The sequence below is a fragment of the Protopterus annectens genome, chromosome 13.part0, assembly GCF_019279795.1.
Source record: "Protopterus annectens isolate FY-2018-M chromosome 13.part0, PAN1.0, whole genome shotgun sequence".
In the NCBI taxonomy this organism is placed as follows: domain Eukaryota; kingdom Metazoa; phylum Chordata; order Ceratodontiformes; family Protopteridae; genus Protopterus; species Protopterus annectens.
The window spans coordinates 858,165,983-858,191,423 of NC_056747.1; the positions used below are offsets into that span (position 1 = coordinate 858,165,983).

A 25,441-nucleotide genomic window follows, 5' to 3' on the forward strand; every position below is an offset into this window, starting at 1 on the left:
GAACATCCTTCTCTTATGTCATCAAGAGAGAAACTGACAAACCTGTCTTTCCAATATTAATTCTACTGATTAAGTAAGAATCTTAAAAGTTGCACAGTGTCTTAGTCAACATTTAACTCCTGAAATATTTTAAATATGTCTTTATATTTAGTACTACTGAAAGCCTTTGGCAGATCTGTAAACAAAGTTAGGTTTATTTGACTGAGAATAATGGCAGTAAGATTTCATTTAAAAATTATGCATAGCCATGACCTTTTCTCTGTCTCTCTCTCTCTGTCAGTCTAAAGCCTTGTTGAAAATCTGCTAGCAAATCTTTTGCTTCCAAAATGTCCACAGCTGATATGACAGACTTTAAGGGGATAGCAATACAATGGGCATATTTTACAATTATAATATTTAGTGTGTCCTATGACATTGCAAGGTCTGATATCAAAGATTAATTTAGTAGATAACAGCTTAACTTGACTTATATATGCAACTCAAAATATATATTGGTTTTATCCAATCCTTCTAATATGAAAGAATTTATTGAAAAGTCACTGAAAAGAAGTTTGCCATCTTCTCTTTTCATACTGTCTGCAAATAAAAGTTTCTTATCCATCAGATGATTTAAATTTCACCAGTGTTCTGATTAATTTCTTTTTGACTGCACCAAAACATTTTGCCGAAATCCTCGTCTTCTTTTTGCATATGGACCAAGTCTTTTTATTTATTTATTTTATTTATTTATTTATATTTGTTGACTGGGAGTGTCCGACTGGACGTAGGTCCATTTTCAGCGCAGGCCCGGGGAGAAAAGCTAAGTTTTTAAGTTGAGTTTTAAATGTATTATAACAACATAATGTATTAGAATATATATTCTATCTATTCCAATACTTTGTCAAACCCGTTTTTCAACAGAGTATGATGTAGAAGGGTGAATCAACTCTAGACATGAGTACTACTACATTAAGCTACAGACCTTGAAGTGGGCGTAGTATCTACACTACACATAAGTGCTGTTAAAAATGAAGTGCAAACCATGGACCAGAAGGTGAAATGTTTACCCTAAACTTGTGCTGTGCAGTTTTATTAAAACTGCAACAAGGAGGGGGATACCCCAGACTTATCTTTTTACAAATCAAGACCGGAGCATTGCAGGGAGCCTTAGACAACAGCTTTATATCTTTTTTATGCACCACAACCAGGATGGATGGTGGGGGGGGGGTCCTAACCCAGACACTAGCACCACTACATTAAACTATGGTCTACGAGATTAATCTACCCAAGACATAAGCACTACTGCAATAAACTACAAACTGAAAGGTTGAAGGAGTCTTTCCTAGAAACAAGTACTATTGTATTAAACTTTGAACTAGACTAGAAGGTCTAGTTTACAAATAAATGGTCATCCTTACTAAAACTCAGAAACAGGACACAAACAGTGCAGTTTTATTAAACCTGTGGTCCATGTCACTAGGGAAACATTACCCTATACATAACTAGGTGAATGACTGAATAGCTGGGACTGTGTCATATGCAGTGAGCTACCCTAGTTATTAGCAGGGTTTGCAATTACACCATAGGATATCAGATTTAGCACCAGTGACTATCAACAATATAGGGGAGCCCAAAGGCTATTTATCTACCTGTCTTATTATTGATAGATAACAATGGCAGGGGGGCTTCTCATTTAAAGAAGTGTCATACTACCTGTACAGCCATCAATACAAACCACTGGTAGCACCTCACTTAGAGGGAGTATCTTAAGAGTGCAAAATTCCCATAAATAGGCAAAAACAGTTCTACTAGAAGTTTCTCCATGTTTCTTGCATGGTTCTAGAGTACAAATAACTAGATGCTCCTCTATCAAATCCAAGCCAGCACTCTGCTGAGTCACTCAGATGAAACTAACAGAGGAGACAGCCACATGCCTACAAGTATAGACAGTCAAGCCGACAGGATAACCCTAAGGATTGAATAATGAACTGTGAATGAGCTACATTTAGTATACCCGAGTCACAAACTATAGAAATATGATGTGAATGTCAGCAAGTAAGTTTTTTTTTTTATTAATTGGTTGACTGTTGCAGAACACTGATCTCAGGGGACCATTTTAATGTTCAGCCTAGGGTATACAACCATAGAGAGCTTAGTCATGCCAGTGTTCATGAGTTAGCAAAAAAAAAAAAAAGTTATGTACTCACTATAACATTCCATCTCTGTTATCCATTTTCATTCTTCTTCAACTGTTGAGTTCGTATCTGATTCTCGGATCCGACTTGGCTGCTTCTCCCAGCTCATGGAACACAAACTCTCAAGCTCCTCCCTTTACCCATAATGCCCTAGTCACCTAACATACCTCAGATCTTGTTTGCTGCCCACAGACCTGCAAAGCATTAAGGAATTATGATATAACAGAATCTGAGACTCAAAGGACAGCAGTTCCTGCAACATCCTTCGATCTTTCCAAGAGTAGAAAAAAAGAAGGAGTGTTTGCCGGAGGGGCGTTGAGGAAGAATGAAAATTGACAACACAGATAGAACATTATGGCGAGTACATAACTTTTTTATCTGATGTTATTTTCAATCATTCTTCAACTGTTGGGACAGAGTACCTAACTAACTAAATCTCGGGAAGACTCTAAGGAAGGATATTCCTGAGTACAGCTGAGCCAAAGGCTGCTCTTTCCCTAGGTACCAGATCCAATTTGTATGAGCAATAAAGTTATGAGGATTAGCCCAAATCTTAGCTGCAGAAATATCATCCAAGGAAGTTCTAGACAAAAAGGCTGAAGAAGTTGCCATAGATCTGGTGGAATGGGCTTTTGGTGGTTTTGGTAACGGGAAACCACTTTTTCATATACAAAAGTAATATAAACAGTCAACCATTTTGGCTATTTAGAAACTGGTCTGCCTAACTTTGATTCAGAAAAAGAAAAGGAATTGTTTGGATTTTCTCATATTTTTGGTTCTGTGAAGATAGAAACATAACTGTCTGCGGACATTCAAAAGGTGCAACATATATTCTCCCTTATTTGAGTAATTTGGAAAGAAGACTGGAAGATTGATAACCTGATTAATACTGGATTCTGACACCATCTTGGGTAGAAAATAAGGAGTGGTCTTCAAGGATACTCTATCCTTGTGAAAAATCAAATAAGGAGGTTTAGACAGAGCCTGGAGTTATGACACCCTTCTGGCAGAGGTAATAGCAACTAAGAAGATAGATTTTCAGTTCAAAAATTTTAGTTCACACTTAGCTGATGGTTCAAAAGGGGGTTGGGTTAAGTAATGCAAAACAATATTTAAATCCCAAGGAAGAGAAAGGTCCTTTACCAGAGATCCAAGTAGATATGTTCCTCCGAGAAAGGGTTTGCAAAGTTTGAAGATGCTAAAGTTAAATTATTTACTCCTATATGAAAACTAGAAATGGCTGCCAGGGGTCTAAATTCTTTTTATGTACCCAAAAAAACAAATCTTTTCCATTTACTTTTGTAAACTTTTCTAGTAGAAGCTTTGTAGGATGATAACAGAATGTGGCAGACAGCAGAGAAGAGCCTGGATTGTCTAGCTATCAACGGAATTGGAGAAACCATGCATTCAAACTTGAGGCCCGAAATTTCCAGATGAGTCATGTCTCTTGAGTGAGACAGTAGGTCTGGGGTTGGATCCACAATCCAGGGTGGACATAGAAGATGGGGCCAAAGAAAGGCAAGTCAGATCTGAGGAGGTCTGTAAGGGGCAATGAGGATAACTGTGCTCTTCAACTGAGATGTTTTCTGAAGAAATATGGGAATGAGGGATAAGTGTAAAGGAGACTGGAGGACCAAGTGTGAAGTACAGCATCTCTCAGGGACTCCCCCACTTGGAGGGAATCTGGGCAAAGAACCTGCTGCATTTGTTGTTGAGTAGGGATGCAAAGAGATCACAGCATGGTTGGCTCCATCAATGGAAAATCCTCTCTGCCACCTTCATGTCGAGAAACCACTCATGAGGCATTAGAATAGACCTGCTTAACTTGTCTGCAATAATGCTCGATTTCCCCAGAATGTGCATTGCTATCATAAAACAATTGGATGAGATCACCCACTGCCATATTCACATAGCTTCTTGACAAGGAGGGTAAGATCTGGTTCCCCCTTGTTTGTTGATGTACCAGACTACTGACATATTTGTTTGTCTGAATCACATTAGTCCTGGTTGGAAGAATGTCTTGGAAGGCCTGCAATGCTAGAACAGCTCTCATTTCCAGGACATTGATATGCGTGTTTGTCTCTACAGAGGACCATGTGCCTTGGACCATCCTTCCCAAGAAGTGCTCGCCCTCCGATCTGAGAGGCGTCCATTGTCACTGTGGCATTGGATGGAGGGAGAAGAAAGGGACGGCCTTCTTGTATTTGACTGGAATGGATACACCACAGAAAGTAATTTTTGCAAGCTTGAGTTATTTTGATTTGAGTGGATAAAGGTTGTTGGAGAACAGACCATTGAGTTGCTAGTGTCCATTGGAGGATACTTGTATGACATCTTGCTAGAGGTACAAGAGTGATTGCTGCTGACATGGATCTCAATGCTTGAAGTATCAGACAAGGTGAAAAAGCAGAGCTCTGAATGACCTTTTTGACCTGGAACTGAATTGTTTCGATTCCGGACAGAGTAAGAGAAGCTATTCGACTGGTCAATTGAACTGAGCACCAATGAATTCCAATATCTGAGTTGGCTCAAGTTGAGATTTGTTGTAGTTGACAGAGATCTCCAGATGAAAGCATAAATGGAGTAAGTAGTACAGAGCTTGAATTAGATAATGCCTGGTTGGAGTGGTTATGATCCAGTCATCTAGACATGGAAACACCCAGAATCACTGCAGTCTCAAGTAAGCTGCAACTACTGCCATACACTTGATAAACATCCTGGGGGCTGTGGTGAGACTCCCAGCTGGAAGTGTAGATATCTCCTGGACCATGTGTTCATTTTTATATGACAGATCTTCAGGATGCGTACTATCGAGCATATCAAGTCATCCTTGCACAGAAAAGGCAGAATGGACTGAACCATGACCATCCAGAACTTTGCATCCTGAACTGACAGATTTAGTTTGCTGAGATCCAAGACTGGTCTCCAGCCCCTGTTTTCTTTGGCACTAAAAAGAATCTTGAATAAGTTCTGGATTCTTTCTTCTCTGGGGAAACCTCTTGCATGACTCTTTCTAGCAGTTTTTTTTATTTCTAGTGCTGCTGCTTCCCTCTGATTGGGTGGAACATCGGGGATTTTGTTTGATACCAGTGGGGGTGGAGTGGAAAATGGTATTATGTACCCTAATGATATTATCCTCTACGCCCATGAATCTTTTGTAATTTCTATCCAGGCTCTCTGGTGCAGGGATAGACAACCCCCAACTGCATCCAGAGACGGGCAGTCAGGCCTCCTTTCATCCCTGGTTATGTGGACCACTACTGCCATGGAGATGTCATCTTCCATTAGAGATTCCCCCTCTGCCTCTGGGGAACTGTCTCCACATGGAGCTGGGAAAGGACTGTGACTTCCCCCTCTGGGCCAGCAATTAAGGAACCTGAATCCTCATCACTGACAATGGAGAGGGACGTTCACTTGGAACAAAAATGGACACACCCACTATTTCCAGATGCAGCTCTCTGCATAAAGCACAATTTCCCTTAAGACCACAGAGGGAACATGCTCAGTCCAGGGTCTGGATTTCTCTCTCCAGGTCCAAAATAAGACTCCCCACTGGCAAAGCTGTAGAGATGAGTCCTAAGCTGAATGCCCAAACCAAGTCAGGCACCCTCTCTGTGAAACCAGTACTTTGTGTTCCTGCTCCAAGCAACTGACACCTACTCTTGCAGATTTGATGTTCACACACACACACACACACACACACACACACACACACACACACACACACGGGAAAGGCTGGCACAGATTTAACAGCTATGCCCCTTCTGCCCATTCTATAAGGTAGTTACTGTCAGCAGACACTCTAAAGCCAGCTACTCTAAGGCTCTTACAAGGGTACCCAATTATATTGAGTGAAATTAATATTAATATAAATGGTAGTGTTTTGACCAATGTAGTAAGGCTTTCTGGAGAACAATCGCCAAGACACCAATCAAGACCATCTTTCACAGCCTCGTCCATTCGGTCTTCCAAGACTCTGACATAAGCTGACATGGAGAGGATGATGAGGAAGTTCCTCAGGATACAGATTCAAATAGGAGTTCTTCCAGCTTCACCTCGTCAGTACCACTCCCTTGTTGCTGACTCTTTCTCAGATCTAACCCTCAATTTTTGAGCCATCAGATCTGAAAGTCCTGGAGTCTGCCTTGGATACGAAGATGTTGGCATCTTCAACTACGATGGTGTCTCTGAGTGGTCCAGTGCCAAGCATTTAGGAACTGAATGACTTTAGGAGCCTTTACATCAGTGCTTGCTCTGGGATGTTGGAGTAGACTCTGAACTTGTCGGAGCTGTCTCTGCCCCTCAGAGCTTTGGCACCAGACAGCTCAGCTTTTAGTAGTTTGCAATCGGGTTGGAGGGAGCAGACGGTCCATAAGCATGCCTTAAGGGTTTCACTGGTGACCTTTTCTCTGAGACTTTCTGCCTTTGAGGTAGTGGAGAGAGCTTTCTCTGTTCCCAGACTTTTGACTGGTCTTCCCTCTTCGGCTCCAACTATCCAGTTCCATTCGACTCTGTGTCCAGAGCCTCAATCAGCAATGCCACTGGGACAGCCAGTCCAAAACCAGTCTCCAGACCACCCAGCAGGACATAGCAGTCTCTTCTGACATGTCCAGACCCACTGAAGAAGTTTCTAGGAGAATGAAGTGTAAAAGGAAGCACTTAGACTCTCAGCAAGAGTCAGTCACAGAGGATACTGACTTTGATGAAGGGGAAGGGTCTCCCAGATCACCACCAGATGACATTTCATTTGGAGACATCTTAAAAATCCTGAAACAAAGGGGTGACTGGTCCCCTCACTGACACTTCCCAAGAGGATTCTGTGTTCCTGGAGGCCTTTGGAACTGGCCCATCTACTTCCTGGGTGACTCTGCCCACTGATGAACTCATTGACCTGGTCTTTCGATGGGGTGGAAGGAGTATGACATGATTAAACCTACCCCTAAGAGACCAGATAGGATCCTGGCACCACCTAAGGACAGAACATATTGGAGTAAGGGAGTACCCATTGATGCCATGGTTGTAGCAGTGGCCACTACAATGGTACTGGCAGAACAAATTTCCTTTGTCCACCCCCCCTAACAGGGAGTCTAGGACACTGGACAGATTTGGGAAGCATGTCTATGCTTCAACGACCTTTGCTATTAGGTCACTGAATTACTTGGCACATTTTTATGAGACTTCAGAGGGTTTGATTAAGGAGCTTTCCAAATCCCTCCCTGGGACCACATCCTCCGAGGTAGAGAGCACTATGTCTTCACAGCTGGCTAACCTTCAGTCCATTTTAAATTTGTCCATGAGGCTTATTTCACACTTGGCTTAAGGTACCTCACTGGTGGTAGGTTCGGGCATTTCCATCAGAAGACAGAACTGGATGTGACTGTGTGACCTCGTGAAACCCTTCAAATCTTCCTTTGTCAATGTCTCTTTTGACAGAAGTTCTTTATTTGACCCCAAAGTTAAAGATGCACACTCTAGGTGTGAGCAAGAAGGAAAAACCCAGTCTACTGTGGGCACATGTTTTTCGACCCCTCAGCAGACCTTTTCTAGGAACCAATGAGGTGACAAACTCTGGTTAAAAAAATCCCTGGGTGCCTGTGAAGATGTGACTGTCCTTCTCAAACATTTTGGAAATATACAGTATATTTCAGAGCATTTGTTATAACTGTATTTGCTATAACTGATTTAAGTATTTTTTTCTGGCTTTTTGATTATTTACTGCTTAGCGACTGCATTTTAGCCTGTTTATACAGCTCTGCATTCTATTTAAACTGTTTTTGTGTTGATTAACTGTTTTGCCCTTTTAAAAAGTTATTTGTTGCTTAATTTTACCTGTAGGCTAACACACTCAAGTGCGCTAGCCGTTTAAAAGCATTTATAGCATTTACTGTCTGTTTTTCCTCTGTTTTCTGCAAAAAAAAAAAATCTTGTTTTCCCGCCTTACTGAACTAGAATAGTCCAGTCTTCAGAGTTTGCTGATCTCTGGGCTTTGTCTTGGTTCCTGTGCTATTCCATATCCTTATTTGGATAAAAGGAAGCGTCTTTGTTCACCAGTGGGAGCGGGGAGCACTGAGCAGCCTATTTGTCCCTAGAGGAGTGGTTCCAGCCAGAAACTTGTAGTCTATTGGCCATTTTGGGTCAATTCCTAGCTCTTTTCAGCCCCCTGTAATAAAGCCCGCTTTAGAGTGCTTTTTCGCTTGTATTCAACTCAGCACCGCTCCTCGTGGTATCCTGCAGAGTTCTACAAGCAGCAGAGAGCAAAAGAGTGACTTCCTGATTTAAGTATTTTTTCTGGCTTTTTGATTATTTACTGCTTAGCGACTGCATTTTCGCCTGTTTATACAGCTCTGCATTCTATTTAAACTGTTTTTGTGTTGATTAACTGTTTTGCACTTTTAAAAAGTTATTTGTTGCTTAATTTTACCTGTAGGCTAACACACTCAAGTGTGCTAGCCGTTTAAAAGCATTTATAGCATTTACTGTCTGTTTTTCCTCTGTTTTCTGCAAAAAAAAAAAAATCTTGTTTTCTCGCCTTACTGAACTAGAATAGTCCAGTCTTCAGAGTTTGCTGATCTCTGGGCTTTGGCTTGGTTCCTGTGCTATTCCATATCCTTATTTGGATAAAGGGAAGCTTCTTTGTTCACCAGTGGGAGTGGGGAGCACTGAGCAACCTATTTGTCCCTAGAGCAGTGGTTCCAGCCAGAAACTTGTAGTCTATTGGCCATTTTGGGTCAATTCCTAGCTCTTTTCAACCCCCTGCTATAAAGCCCGCTTTAGCGCACTTTTGCGTGATTTAGCGAGGAGTTGCCCATAGAGCACCATTGGGCAGCGCCGGTTAAACTATTTCTGGCTCCGTAAAGTCTGCTCTTCAATTTTTTCCCTTAGAACTTCTCTACTTGCAATCTAAACAGTCTATTCTCTATCTCAAAAGCTCAGCACTTGCTCCTAAAGCATTTTTATATAGGTAAAGTACTTATATACTAAACAAAGTACTACATTAGCCTAGAATCCCCTTGAGTACCCATTTCCCTACAGGTCCCTTCTGACTTAGTTACACAGCAAACTTTTTCACTTTTTCTAGCATGTCGAAGGGTCAGTTGCTAGCATCCTCTCCTGTTCAGCTGGTGAATCTGGGCATCTTGAGGCAATGTTACAATTGCCTCATGTACAGAGACAACCCACTCCTTCTCCCACAAAACACAAATACTTGTGAGAGATGCAACTATATAGCCAAACTGGAGGCTGAGCTCTCTCAACTCAGGACTGGCAAGACCAGACAGGAGGAGAAGGAAACCATGCACACCACAAACCCAGTTTCACATAGGACTATCACAACTGCAAAACAAACACATACACACACAAAGACATACTCGGAGGCACTGATCAAAAATCTACCACAACTACAGAGGCCTCCAAAGCAGACACCCAAGCAACTGCCACCTCAAGACATAAGACATGCAACACATAGTTCTCAAAGTCAGTGTGCTAAACAGTCACAGCCCTTAAGGCCAAACACAATGCCAGACACACTTGTTATAGGTGACTCCACAGTCAGACACACTGACGTCCCACTCACCAGACTGAACAAGGAAAAGATCACAGTAAGCTGCCTGTCAGGCGCTAGAATCCGCCACATAACACAAGCACTCAGGTCACTCCACAGCAAGTACAAGTATGACTCAGTCATTGTCCACGCCGGTGTGAACGACCTGAGACGTACCTCCCTGGACTGCATGAAAAGAGACATAGAGGAGCTCTCAGATTATGTAGCCCAGGCCGGTATGACCCTGACCCTGAGCAGTATCCTACCCTCACCAAGAATGATGCCACAATACAGAGAAAAAATGATCAGCTTTAATAATTGGCTTAATTACTGGTGTCATTCTAAGGGGATCCAATGTCTGTCTGCCTGGGATGACATGCTTGACAAGCCACGCTGCTTCGCAAGGGACGGCTTGCACCTGTCACCCCTGGGCTTCCGGATATTGGCAAAGGCTCTTGCCACCCCCATAGTGCCTTTTTTTAGGCAAGGCTCAAATGATAAACCTACCGCCCTAGAAAACAAAAATGGAGAAAAACTAAGGGTAATACTGCTCAATGCCAGAAGTCTAAACCTCAAGATGCACGCCCTCGAAGTCCTCCTCAGTATGGAGAACATCGATGTCTGTGCTGTGACTGAAACCTGGTTCAAGGCTCCTGAGAGCACCCCAGCACTATCAGGTTATACCTCATATCATGCGTTCCGGCCCCAAAATCCAGACCGAACCACAAAAGTAGGGGGAGTATCCATATTCATACAGGATACCCACACCTCCAGGTTAGTGGCAACGCACGAAGCATCGGAGACCTTCCAGGTGCAATTAACCATAGGTAAAACTGCCCTACAGTTTGTAGCATGCTACAGACCACCTTCTCAAACTCAGGAAACTCACACAGCCTTCCTGAAGACACTGGAGAGTATGAATGTCTCTCCAAACACCATCATATTGGGTGACTTCAACTACCCAAACATAGACTGGGAACATTACTCAAGCCCCAACACCCTAGCCCAAAGGTTCCTGGAGTTCATAAACTCAAATGCTATGGAACAACTAGTCACCATTACCACAAGAGGAGAAAATATACTAGACCTGATCATCACAAACATGGGGACAAAATGCTCCACACCAGAATTATATCCCTCATTGGTGAGATCAGACCATAAATTAATCTCATTGGAGATCCACATCCCCCCCACCCCAGCAAAAGACCACAGTGAAGAACTTCTCAAAAGCAAACTTCACACTTCTTAAGACTGGAGTGGTATCCTTCAAGGCCCCCGAGCCAGTGGAAACCACAACCCACGCTGCTGAAACCCTTACAAATGCCTTCTACGAGCACCTCCAGGAATGTATGGATCAAGCAATCCCTAATAAAATCAAGACCCTTTCCACCAAAGGCAGGCCCGGTCTGGTGGACCCCAGCCATAAACAAACTCTACAATAAGAGGAGAAAGCTACTACATGACAGAGCAAAATCCCTAAAAGGGAAGGGATCTCTGATCAATACTAGCAAAAAACTACGATCACTCATAAAATCATCCAAGGCCAACTTTGAGAGAAAAATCGCTAATGACACAAAAGACAATCATAAGGCCTTCTTTAGCTATGTTAGAAACCTGGGTGGAAACTCCCAGATATGCTCAGAATTAGTCCAAAATGATAAAAAAATCACTGAACCCACAGACATTGCCAACATACTGGCAGACAGGTTCAGTGCAAATTTCTCCCCTCCCTACCCCCCAAAAGGAGAAATATCTATCCCACCAGAGTCTAGCCTCCAAAACATCTCAGATGCCCAGGTGAGAGCTGCTCTCTCTAAAGCAAAAAACACAGCATCAATGGGACCGGACGGTGTCCCCGGCTGTGTGCTACACGAACTCAATGAGGAACTAAACCCACACATAAGGCTGCTGTTTAATCTTAGCCTTACTACAGGATACGTACCCAAAGAATGGCGTACAGCAACTGTGGTCCCACTCCACAAAGGTGGTGCTTCTACGGACCCTGGAAATTACCGCCCCATAAGCTTGACGAGCCTTGTCTGCAAAGCTATGGAGAGGATCATAATGGAACTCATAAATAAAGACATTGGGGACCTACAGACACTGGATCCTACCCAATTTGGCTTTGTCAAGGGCAGATCCTGCCTCTTGAACTTGGTCGACTTTTTCGAAACAGTCACTACGGCCATTGATGAGGGTAAGGCAGTTCACACAGCCTACCTTGACCTAGCAAAAGCGTTCGACACAATACCCCACTCGGGCATCATAGAAAAGCTCACCAGCTTAGATGTAAACCCATATGTCACAAGATAGGTTGCAAACTGGCTCAAGGACAGAACACACAGGGTTAGAGTTGCTGGTGCCATGTCAGACTCTAAGCCGGTCACGAGCGGTGTCCCACAGGGCTCAGTCCTGGGCCCCCTCTTGTTCGGCATTTATTTTTCTGAAGTGCAGGCAAACATAGGGGGATTGTGGCTGACAAAATTTGCAGATGACTGCAAACTGGGCACCATAATTGACACTCCATCAGACACAGACATCCTCCAGAGAGGTCTCATAGAAATGGATAACTGGTGCCAGAGCCATGGCCTTAAGCTAAATGCCAAAAAATGTACAGTCATACCCTTTGGGAAAAACAAGGTAATCCATTAAACACGGAAGAAGTTATCAGGGACCTGGTGACCCAAGTTGACAGTAACCTCTCTTTTGACACTCACATTGCCAAAGTGGTTAGGAAGACCTTCTACATTGCCCACCTGATCATGAAGGGATTCACATCCAGATCAGGAGAGGTCATTGTACCCCTGTACTCTTCACTTATCAGACCAATGATTGAGTACAACGCCCCATTCGGAATGTACCTTACCCGACACCTGCAGCAGTTGGAAAGACCCCAAAAGTTCCTCACCAAAAGGATAAAGGGGCTCAAACATATGTCATACGATGCCCGACTAAAGAAACTCCAGCTCTACTCAGTTGCATACCGTCTGCTCAGAGGTGATCTGTGCCTGACATAAAAGGCCATGTCCAACCCGGAATTAATGGACATGCTCCACCTCAAAAATTCCAAATCCACCAGAGCCACGAGAGCAAGAGACTTAAACCTCAACACGGATATAAATAGGACATGCTGGAGGGACAGATTCATCACCCAGAGACTCCCTACACTATGGAACAGAATCCCAGTCCATGTGAGGCAGAGCCCCTCACTGACTCTGTTCAAGAGAAATCTTGACGAGTGGATGGGAGATCGTAGGTTTACCCCGGGAATCATCTCTGTGTCACTGCTGGACAGAGGCACAGCAAACTAATGGGTATAGTATTCTCATCCTAAGGGGTGGTGAAAGCCACACACACTCTGGCTAGGCTTATAAATGCCCTAGGGCAGATAGCCTAGTATGAACCTATGAACCTATTTCCAGCTATGTCAGGAGAAGTAGAGCAGTGGATGTGTAACATATGACAGCATAGCTAGCTGGAGTTTTGTAAAGAATTCTATGTCATTTGCCTATCAAACTAATTTGTACACATGCTTGTGTTAATAATGTACCAACAGTGTGCCCTGCTGGACAGAAAAAGAAATACATTTGTATATCAGACTGTATTATAACTATTGAAATTAATATACTGAATCAGAGGATACTGGAAGAGAAGAGGTTAAGCTCAGCTCCAGCTAACTTTGAAAAATAGTGTAAAATTAAATTAGTTAATTTAGGCCATAAAGATTGTATCTTACAGTCCTGATTGCAGCCACAGACAAAATGTCTGGGAAAACAAATACTATGAAACCTTCTGTATTGTCTAACAGTGAACTAACTCTGGAAGAGTGGAAGTTTGAAATTTGTTTTACTTCCAGAAGCTGCAAGAGATCTTAGCAAAGGTGTGTGTGTGTGTGTGTGTGTGTGTGTGTGTGTGTGTGTGTGTGTGTGTGTGTGTGTGTGTGTGTGTGTATTATTGATGAAATTCTGGGTCAGCTGCTAGGAAAGGGAGCAGTACGGGAATCAAAGGTCAAATAACCAGATGTATGTGATGTAATTCTGTAATCCAGGGCAAAGGTGATGTTTTTATACTAGATGAGACTGACATCTCAAGGCACTGTTTTTGAAACCTGACATAGAAGGATCCCTCATCTACTTCATCTTGCCTTGCTCTAGATCTGTTGCTTAGATCTGTCAGGAAAATATAGTGAGATTAGTTAAGTACTGTTTTTTCTGTATCTGTGTGAATTTATTCATCCATGTTATCACAGGAAGTTACTAGGCTATTGGCCCTGAGGCCCTTACAAGCCTAGCCAAGAATTTAACCCATGTTCCAACAAGTCCGCACCCTATGCCACTGTCAGGGTTGTCACTCCGTTCTTTTAATATTTGCTGTGATTGAAACTCTGGTGCCTATTGTAAATAGATATTCCATATTTTCATGTTCTTTTTTTATTTATTATTAAATATATTTCAACTTTTCATTGTGGCTGGTCCTTTACAGAACATTTTAACTTTTGAGAGTACTTGTATCTATTTGGTGACTCTGTGGTGATTGTTCCAAAAAGGGGAAGGGAAGCCGAGAGGTGATCAGATCCAGTAGAAGTTGAGGTGACCAGATCTGAGGAGATTTTTTTTCCGATCTAGGTCTCAGATTTAAAGTGGTGGGATCAGATGTTTTCGCTACTTTGACTGGGAGTTCAAATACTAGTGCCAGAGGTAGACGGATCTTTTTTGTGATTCTTTAGCAACAGAGCCTCCCTTTTAATCAACTCTTTTGGGGGGGTTGAGCCCCAGCGGCTGTCAAAGCAGGTTTGGAGGGTAGCAAAACCTCCAAGAATCAACTTATTTTTCCTATCAAGGCCCATGAATTAAATGCCTTGCACATCTCACAGTCAGAATCAAGATGAGATGGGCCTAAGCAATAGATGCACTTAGAGTGTACATCCAAATTTGGAAATTTATGGCTGCAGGCCACACACTTTTTGAAACCTGAAGGTTCCTCAGACATGTTCAACAGGGAAAACAACCAAGAAAAAATGTATACATATTACTAGAAAAGGAAGGGGGAAATGAGAGAAATGCCAACAATGGTAATAGAGGTACTGAAAAGTATGAAAGAAATACCAACAATGGTATTTACGAAATACTCAAAAAAACAGTACAAAGAACTATAAGATTTTATCTTTAAAGATAAAAGTATTATAAAATAAGGAAGAAGAGCAAAAATGTATAATACAAGAAATAATTGTAACTCATACTAATAATATATTGTTCATTCAAGCATTATCAGCAATCACGTCCGTACACTAAGGAGGCAAACAAGATCTGAGGTTTGTTAGGTGACTAGGGCATTATGGGTAAATGGAGGAGCTTGAGAGTTTCAGTGTTCCCTGAGCTGGAAGAGACAACAGAGTTAGATCCAAGGATAAGATTCAAACCCAACAGCAGAAGAATGAAAATGACATCAGATCAGTTATTCTGTTTAGATGGCCTCACCAAGAGCTCAACTACACTTCATTGAGTCTATAGTCCCCGAAGTTTTACTTGGATAAATGCTGACAAAATCTCCCCAAAATGCATTTATTCCCCATGTGGAGGGCTCTGTCCTCTCATACTTACTTAAATACATACACAGATTCCATGGACACATGACCATGGGGAAAGAGAAAAGCCCAGACATGAAGCATCACTACACCCCCCCCCCCACCACACACACACACACACACACACACACACACACAAATCAAGGAAATGGATTTGAGTTTAAACCTTGTACAGTTTAAACTCAACCAACCAAAGGATGATACCTGTCAAGTAACAAAACTGCATTACAACAGTAAATTACATATGGAAAATAGGATGTGGCCAAAACAGTAAACACCACCTATCTGTGAAGCTGCATTTCAAAATGTAAAATAAATTAGCATGCCTTCTCCTTTCAAATTCAATACTACAACTTTTCAGCAGTTCTCTATTCTTCCAACTAATGAACGACATGCTGAAAAAAAAAGATGGGCAAATCTCATTTTAAGGAGTAAGGTAAAAGCTGAAGTCATATCAGTTAGCAGAACCCTGATCAAAAAGGATATACTTCTTACTTTTCTGAAACTGAGACAGAACCAACTCGGGAACTAGAAGCACAACTGACAGTTGACAAGCAATTGTGCCAGTGGAAAGTCAGGTTAAGCAAACAATAAAAACTTCAGACAGTAGTAGTTTATGAAACTTTACTAACACAAGTCGTAAGTTTAAAACCAGTAAAGGTCAATGGTGGCTAGAAGTCACCATCTCTGACAAATTTTAGTACCAAAAAAATTATATCAGTAGTGGTGGTTTTAGACTGGTTCCAATTAAGTGTGCATGTCAAAGAATTAATAATGCAGCCAGCACAAAGAAGCTAAAATACATGATGCATGTGCAGTAAAACATAAGCTGTCTCAAACATTTCCTTCTACAAGGAAGTAATGATTGATAAAGTTGTTGAACAAAGCTTGCACCATAAGGATGTCTGCTGCAGTAGGCACATGGATAAGCATAAGACTGCTGGTTTCAGTAAAACAGTATAATGCATCATAAGTTGAATTCAGAGACCACTGGCATTGCGCTAGGGTTGGTTAGCTGCTTAGGTCTAGAGAGATAGCTGCAAGAAGGCAAGAAAATAAATGACAAAAGGATTACTGCCTCTTCTGGTGAATATAAGTACAGGTAGGACAATTCTGGAAAAAAATGTGTACAGTTTATTCTGTAATGGTAGTGGAAAACCCCACACTGAGTCCTCAACTCAGAAAAAAGTACTGAATGGAAAATGACCAAGGAAAAATGAAAGTGAACGAGGTGCTTAAGATTAGTAGTGGGGAAGGGGTAACAATTGTATGAGCACACTTTACCTTTCAAGTGAGTGAAGAAAGTTTGAGACACTGTTTCTAAAGCTTACATCTGCCACATGGAGAGCTCCAGAAACGATCCCCAACATGGTGTCAGGTCTCTCAGCCTGTATATACAAAGAAAATGCAAAGGAATGAGTTAGTGTCAGTCCAGTCTATAACCCCCCCCCCCAAATTAAATTATTTCAAACAGATAAGGTGAGGCACCAGTTATCAATTATTAATCCATTTTTATATAACAAAATAAAACCTACATGAAATACATGAAAGCATATGCAGGATTAACTTACATTTTGTACATTTTAACTTAGTTTTACCATAACAACACATTATTCTACCTACTGCAAACATGGGCGGAATTAGAGTATATTTTTTTAGATTTTAACTTAAGTTTCACTACGTATATCAAATTATCCATGATATTTATTTTTACTTATATAATTGTGATACCTCTTTCTACACATACTCATCTGTCTAATTCTGTGTGTGTTTGTGTGTGTGTGTGTGTGTGTGTGTGTGTGTGTGTGTGTGTGTGTGTGTGTGTGAGAAAAAGAGAGCTCACGCAGGTATCTGTGTGCATGTTTCCATGCTTGCTGCTTGTATGTAAACATATAAAAGTAATATTAACGCACACATTTTGTAGTGAAGTGAGACCTGGCCCCCTCCCTTTTTCACATAAAAGGCCACAGCATCATCTATTCTGATAAGTATGTTTTAAATAAAAAAAGATTTAAGATAGTTCAGAGCCAGTGCATACAGCTCACTTCCTATAAATCTGCTGGCTATCAAAGTAATATGTACAGGTCCTGTAGCTAAGATGAAGAGAAGAGCGGAAAGGCTGCTTTCAAAACCACAATGACACACCAGTGAAAAGATAAATTATGCAGACATCTACTATAAATCTAACTCTTCACAGGCTAAATCACCAAATAACTATTCTCAGCTCCAAAGACTGCTCTCCTCAAAACTCTACAGTTTCCTCCACTGTTGTTAACAGAAAAGACTTACCTTTTAACATCATCAATGGAGGAACAGTGTAAAAAGAACAGAAGATATGTCTCTTCCAGTTCTAAGGCCAAAAGAAGAAAAGAGAATGAAAGAGAAAGACCCATCTTGAACAATTCATAACAAAAAGGAACAATGTCATCAAAAAGGGCAGCAAGAAGGATCAGAACATTATAATTTCTGTTTGTGAAGACCTGAAGTTAGATTGTTTGCATAATTTAAGTAACCTATATAGACTGGAAATCAGAAGGAGCTCCATCACTGCATAACTACACAAGCATAGTTAATACAAATGGAGATGAAAAGGATTTAAAAAAAAAGGCTATTACAAACTGTGTCAGCAAATGTTAACTCAATTTTAGAAACTACAGTCAATCTCGGGTACTTGGCAAAGGTGTGGGTATAAGGCCAGTCCACAACATCAGAGATATGCTGGGCAGAAACTCCCTCTGTAACAAGCAGCAGAGACAGCAGATACACTGGCTAAATAGGTCTTAATCAGCCCAGCTAATGGTGTGCTCACAAGAGAACAACAGTTTCATAGTTTTTACTGTTCTGAAACTGCTAGTCTGTACAACACTTATTGTTCTTAGCAATGCTTTAAGTGGTATGATGTAGTGGGTGGAAAGAAAAATAATTAGTGAGATGGGCAGAAAGGCTAAATTTGCTTGTCACTGAGAATTTGTCACTAGAGATGCTAAGAGAAAGAATAACAGAATAATTTGAAAAACGAAATCTATTAAAATAGTAGTGTTATTTGACAAAGATGTGAAATCAGGGTCCCTAATTAGGGTATGCATCTGACTTTTTTTATGTTTCGGTATTCAAAGAAGGCACAAAGCAACTTGAAGTTCTTTTCATATACCAGAATTTAAATAGTTAGCCAATAACCAGGCTATCCTACTCTTAGTTGTATTGCTTGATTTGTGACAATGAAGTTACTTACTTTTGTGTGTCTGCGTGTACGTGTGTTGAGTGCTGGACTTTTGCAACTTTTTCTCATCTCAAGTCTCTTAACGTTTGAAGAACTTGTAATGTGGCAAAACACAGTGTGTCACAACTGCTGTTTAACTTTGTTCTTGCTTATCATAGTAGAAAAGGAAAATGTTACACTGTAAGCAAGTGGCTGGTCTGGCATGCAAAGAGACTGTGGGCATGATTCCAAAGGACTTGCTCTCAGTGCAAGTGACCACTTAAACTGAGAGGAGGCTGAGTATTCCAAAGGACGACTTCTCGGTGCAAGTGACCACTTACACTGAGAGTAGGCTGACAGCAGGTCTTTTGGAATTTGACCACCAGTGTAAGCCTGTTTATAGATTGGCTTTATACCGAAGTAAGTCACTTGCACTAAGAGCAAGTCTTTCAGAAATAGGACAGACTTGCACTGACAGCAACTCTTTTGGAATCTGACACTAGGTGCTAAAGAACTTTTTAAATATATAATGTTCACATTTTAACCATGCTATGAGTTCCTTCCTTGTCACAGCTTCCAATCTTTTCCACATTATTAGAGATAGTGTAAAGTTCCACATTTTGAAGATGGAAGGTTGACTATGCCTGTATTTTTTTTAAATTATTTTGCTTTTATTTTGCTTGTTGGGGTTATGGATGATATGGTATTCATGATGTTGCTACCCTGCTTGTCCCTGTACTGCTTGATGTTGACTGGAGTTGATTTTTTTGGAGATGGGGTTACTTTGACTTGCCCACCTGTGGTCCTGGACTTGTACAAAGTACAAATTGAGTTTTTTTTCCTGAGAGTCTATAATGGTTAAAGTGATAAAACACACAATTCCACATTTTATATTATAACTCTTGGGTAACTTTTTGCTGTTGCCTTATAAATATAATAAAAGGAAAAATGTATGTTAAAACTAAGTCACTGTTCAGTCAATCAAATTAAAGATAGATTGCACATGTGTATGAAGTATACATTTTAACCATTAACAAGTAAATGTTCCACATTCTGTCTATTTGTTTCACCTTTTGTGTAGTGTGGATATGCTCTCACTGGAAAGTCAACCATGCACCTCAGCCTTACCAGCCTAGCCCCTCACAAAATTAAATGCTGTGGGGCTGTGGTGGGAGGCAGGAAGTACAATAAAACCCCATGTAGAAGTCCAGGCTTTATTTAATAAACACTGTTTGCGCTTGTGTGGTACTCTAAAAGTGAGCCCCATTCAGCTGGAATATATCCTTTATAACCAAACTTTAAGAACACCAAGTCCAAATCAGTTAGGTAATGAAATCAGTTAAAATGCCACTATCCAGGACTTTGGTGCCAGTTTGCAGTACAAAGATATTCCAAGCCCTAGTCTCAGGTTTGTTAAATTTTCATGCAATGAAGGTAATAGTCTGGTACCTGGATGAGCAAACAACAAAAATGTAGTCATTTTTCAAGGACTTGGAGAGATGCTACTGTTATTAGTTGAAGTGGCATCTAGATTTCTTATGTTTTAGAAAGTGATACATGCATTCATGCTTTTTGATGCCGTGACACTAATCCAAAGGCAGACGTCCTGTCTGGTGGACCCCAGCCATAAACAAACTATACAATAGAAGGAGGAAGCTACTACATGATAAAGCAAAATCCCAAAAAGGGAAGGCATCTCTGATCATTATTAGCAAAAAACTACGGGCACTCATAAAATCGTCTAAGGCCAGCTTAGAGAGAAAAATTGCACAGGACACTAAAGATAATCACAAGGCTTTCTTTAGTTATGTTAGGAACCTGGGTGGGAATTCCCAGATATGCTCAGAATTAGTCCAAAATGACAAAAAATACACTGAACCCACAGACATTGCCAACATCCTAGCTGACAGGTTCGGCGCAAACCCCCCCCCCCACCACCAATAGGGCAAATATCTATCCCAGCAGAGTGCTGCCCCCCTGACATCTCAGATGCTCAGGTAAGAGCTGCCCTCTCCAAAGCAAAAAAACACAGCATCAATGGGACCAGACGGTGTCCCGGGCTGCGTCCTACATGAACTCCAAGAAGAGCTAAACCCAAACATAAAACTACTGTTCAATCTCAGCCTTACTACAGGATATGTACCCAAAGAGTGGCGTACAGCAACAGTGGTCCCTCTCCACAAAGGTGGTGCCTCAACGGATCCTGGAAACTATCGCCCCATAAGCCTGACTAGCTTGGTCTGCAAAGCTATGGAAAGGATCATCATGGACCTCATAAATAAAGATATTGGGGACCTACAGACACTGGATCCTACCCAGTTTGGCTTTGTTAAGGGCAGATCCTGCCTCTTAAACCTGGTTGATTTCTTTGAAACAGTCACTAAGGCCATTGAAGAGGGGAAGGTGGTCCACACAGCCTACCTGGACCTCGCAAAAGCCTTTGATACAATACCCCACTCGGGCATTATAGATAAGCTCACCAGCTTAAATATAAACCCCTATGTCACTAGATGGGTTGCAAACTGGCTCAAGGACAGAACCCACATGGTTAGAATTGCTGGAGCCATGTCAGACTCCAAACCAGTTACAAGTGGCGTCCCACAAGGCTCAGTCCTGGGACCTCTCTTGTTCGGTATATATTTCTCGGAGGTACAGGCCAACACGGAAGGACTGTGGCTGACCAAGTTCACAGATGACTGCAAACTGGGCGCCATAATCGACACTCCAGCTGACACAAGCATCCTCCAAAAGGGCCTCATAGAAACAGACAACTGGTGCCAGAGCCATGGCCTCAAGCTAAACGCCAAAAGTGTATAGTCATCCCCTTTAGCAAAAACAAAGTGCCCACAAATTACCACATAGGTGGTAATCCATTAAGTACAGAAGAAGTAATTAGGGACCTGGGGACCCAAGTTGATAGCAATCTCTCATTTGACAACCACGTGGCCAAAGTGGTTAGAAAAACATTTTATATAGCCCACCTAATCATGAAGGGATTCACATCTAGATCAGGGCAGGTCATCGTGCCTCTTTACTGATCCCTCATCAGGCCCATAATTGAGTACAATGCCCTTTTGGGATGTACCTTACCAGACACCTGCAGCAACTGGAAAGACCCCAAAAGTACCTCACCAAGAGGATCAAAGGGCTCAAACAGATGCCATATGCTGCCCGGTTAAAGAAACTCCAGCTCTACTCAGTGGCATACCGCCTGCTCAGAGATGATCTGTGCCTGACGTATAAAGCCATGTCCAACCCGGAATTAATGGACATGCTGCACCTCAGAAAATTCAAATCCCATCGAGCTACGCGCTCGAGAGACTTGAACCTCAGCACTGAAATAAATAGGACATGCTGGAGGGACATATTCTTAACCCAGAGGCTCCCTTCACTCTGGAATAAAATCCCAGTCCAGGTTAGGCAGAGTCCCCCATTGACGCTCTTCAAGAGGAATCTTGATGAGTGGATGAGAGATCGTAGGTTTACCCCGGGTATCACTTCTGTGTCATAGTTAGACAGAGGCACAGTATACTAACCTCGAAAAGGGCATAGCAAAATTATTTTAAAATGGGTGGCGAAAGCCAAACACACTCTGGCTAGGCTTATAAATGCCCTAGGGCAGATAGCCTAGTATGAACCTATGAACATTTTGAAAATAGAAAGTTGTTGTGCCTGCAGTTTCTTTGTTTTTCTTGGTGGTGGTATGGATGGTAAGGTAATTATGTTGAGCTACACTAAAATGAAATAAAGCTCAGCTGAGGATTGTAAGAAACATTTTTGGTTTTAATACTCTGTCATTACAAAATACAAGTGGGTATACATTTTTCTTTTGAGAATTGTTCAAAAACAGTTATAATTACATTCCGAAAATTCTGCATACTTCATAAAATCTGTCCCCTAAAAAACACTGGAGTGGATTATTGAAATGTTCCCTTTTTTGGGCTACTCTAGAATATTCAAGTCTAAATTATTTTTGCTGGTGTTATTACTGCAGACCAGAAAAAGATTACTATGTGGTTCATCTTGTTGCATTTGCTTAATGCAGTTTTATCTTTTTCAGTGCTAGGTTTTCTTTAAAAGAACTTGAAAACTGTAACATCATATGATCATTTATGGTTGTCATATTTTAGTTAGTTCATTGTATCTTTTGTATTCTGAGCTACATTAATGTGGCAAAATTAATAAGTGCTTATTTTAATGGAACCTGCCATATTAATTTGTTCTTGGAGGTCTTGTTCCCAGAATCTATTTCAAGGCCCCTTTATAAGGAAACAATCAGTTTTTTTACTACCGTGCAAAAAGAATCGCAGCACTGTGAGCCACAGGCATCTTGCATTGTGTTTGAAACCTGACAACTTTTTTTTTCACTTTTTTTGTCTAAATTATTCTAATTTATATTCACAGCACTACTGTTACCTCTTAACAGCAGTGACAAGTCCTGAACAAATTAAAGTAGATGAACTGCAGGTTGTTTAAAGCTGCCAATTCATAATCCTTCAAGTGCTGACAGAGCATCCCTCACACTCTTCCTGAGGTGTCAAAGCTCTCTTTGTAATCCAGGAGCTGTTAACTGGCCACTCTTTCTTCAGCGCCAAATAATTAACAGACATGCAGACATTTAAACCACCAGTGTTTACAGTGAGAAACTGTTTTGTCTTGAATATTGGCAAAATGTGATATATTCACTTGAAAGTATTTTACAATTTCTGTCATTTCTATGCTTATAACACAGAACAGTATAGAACTGGTACACATTGCTGTTCTTGAATTTGTGGTATGAAACTCTTTTTTTGCTTTACTGAGGCACAATATCTTTGTGCCATTCTCTCAGTTCTGTTGTATTGTTAACTACAGACTTGATTTGTTAGACTGCAGCATACTAACACTTTGCTCAAACCATAATCCTTGAGCAGAAGAAATGTAGTTACTCAATACTGTCCTTATTGATAGGATATGTAAAATATGTAAATACTTTTTAGACTGTACCATTTCCTGTTTTTTTTCCACAGGGGAATATAGCCCAAATGGACTTCCATGTTCAGCAATAGATTTTCTTTTCCTTTTTGTCTTCAGATGACCTACATGCCCCCACCAACTTGCTATTGTGCCTTTGTTATGCACCAGCAATAAAGGAAATCAGGAGCTGCCACCAGGAATGAGATTTAAGCGAATTTATGTCATGTTGGAATGAATGAAAGTTGTTAAAAAGAAAACATATATGCATACTGCAAAACAATGGCTATGGAAACGGCTATTACAGTTTGTTTTTATTTCTATTAATGTATGTCATCCCATGTAATATATTAAAATGTGATGAATAAATAAAAATTTAAAACATTTTATCCTTACAAAAATCAGATATGGTTCTTTAAACAAAAGAATCTTGAGGCTCGGAAAATTATTTCGTCATATCAATAGGCACAAGGAAAATAGACAAAAATGTTAAGTCACAGGATGCCAATGGTTTCTTTTGTTGAATGTCAAACATTTTAAAACAAAATTCAGCTCCTTAGAAGAAAGAAGTATTCTTAACTGGAGGAACTACTTTCAGATAGTCTGTACATTTATAGAACTTTCTGAATAACACTTATCTGGGGAAGACGCCGACAACAACAAGTTTACAGTGTATAGACATTGAAAGAACAGATTTGTGTTTTCTGCTACAGCAAACAGTTACAGTTTGGACTACTCACAAAAGGATAAACTTAGCTGAGACAACAAATTTCTGCACAAATATCTATTAAATTATTCAAACTATATAACATATAATGGGTCAAAATACATATTTTCTTGAACTAGCTGATTCCACAGTTTCAGTTATCAAACAACAAGACTCTGTTCACCGTGAATGCTGATTTCATTCATCAGAATAGAGCTGCAGGTCTGAATCTGAATAGCCTAGCCATTAAGTCAGCCTGAAATGCCAGCAGACCTTCTGGACTCCAAGGGAAGTAAATAGTGTGGTAAGAAATAGCCAGGGAATTGTTATGGCTAGGCTTGTATAGGCCCTAGGGCTGATAGCCTAGTACCAACCTATGAACCAAACTCCAATTCCAGAAGTTTACTACATGTGCTGCAGGAAGAGGTCCATTTTCTCTACAGGAAGATCATCAGTTTAGGCCTCCTAACCCAAAGAGAAACATCTACTATCAGAATGAGAGGAGGCGAAGACTAGAAGATTATTTGTCTTTGGCGATTCTGGTGAGAAATGCACCAATTCCATTCATGACAATTTGGTCATATAACAGAATGGATTTAAAGAGATTCCCCTTGTGTAAAGTCCACTGAGCTATCAAGTTAACTGAGCTGACAGAGAATGTTGTGACTGCAGAGATATACCAGCTAAAGAAGTCAAGCTTATCTGTAAAATCATTCTGGTTTAGTCAATATGCTCTGTTAGTACCCAATAACAATGAGCTCTGATAGACTTCTACCAACCCTGTCTCTTTAATACTATGGGGAATCACAGAAAGCAGGCAAAGGACTGAAAACTCCCCAGCACTGGAAGGTGTCAGCTGAGAAATAGGCAAAGCTGACTATGAGGCTTCAAAAAACAAAATCTTTGCAAAGTCTTGTCTCTGTCTAAAACTAACTATTTCTGAGTTTTGCTCTTCAGTAATCAATTGCCAAAGTATGAGAAGAACCTAGACCATGAATATAAGCTGCCACTGATGTGAGACATTTTATAACTATATGAGGTGCAGATAAGAACCCAGAGGAAAAAAAATCTTCTGTATAACAGGTGGAGCGCCGATTGAAAATAAGCATCTTTTCTTTTTAATGGCACAGAAACAGTTGCCCTCCACCATGAGAGGAACTGAGACTTTAAAGAAGGCATCTTGGACTACCTGTAGGTCCAAATCTGGTTTAAACTCCCCCATTTTCTTTTAAGCTAGGAGAAACCTTTAGCAGTATCTTCTCATTCTAAAAAGAAGGGATTTCCT

At 40.9% G+C, this 25,441-nt stretch overlaps 1 protein-coding gene across 6 annotated transcripts in view; it reads right to left on the minus strand.

Annotated features, from left to right (window-relative positions):
* Positions 1-25,441, minus strand: part of ACACA (acetyl-CoA carboxylase alpha) — a 2,143,878-nt gene that overhangs the window by 1,715,668 nt on the left and 402,769 nt on the right. For all 6 annotated transcript variants that reach the window (XM_044054575.1, XM_044054578.1, XM_044054576.1 and 3 more), the window contains one exon: positions 16,583-16,686. In XM_044054575.1, the coding sequence (XP_043910510.1) occupies positions 16,583-16,686 (104 nt within the window). The remainder of the gene's footprint in view (positions 1-16,582; positions 16,687-25,441) is intronic.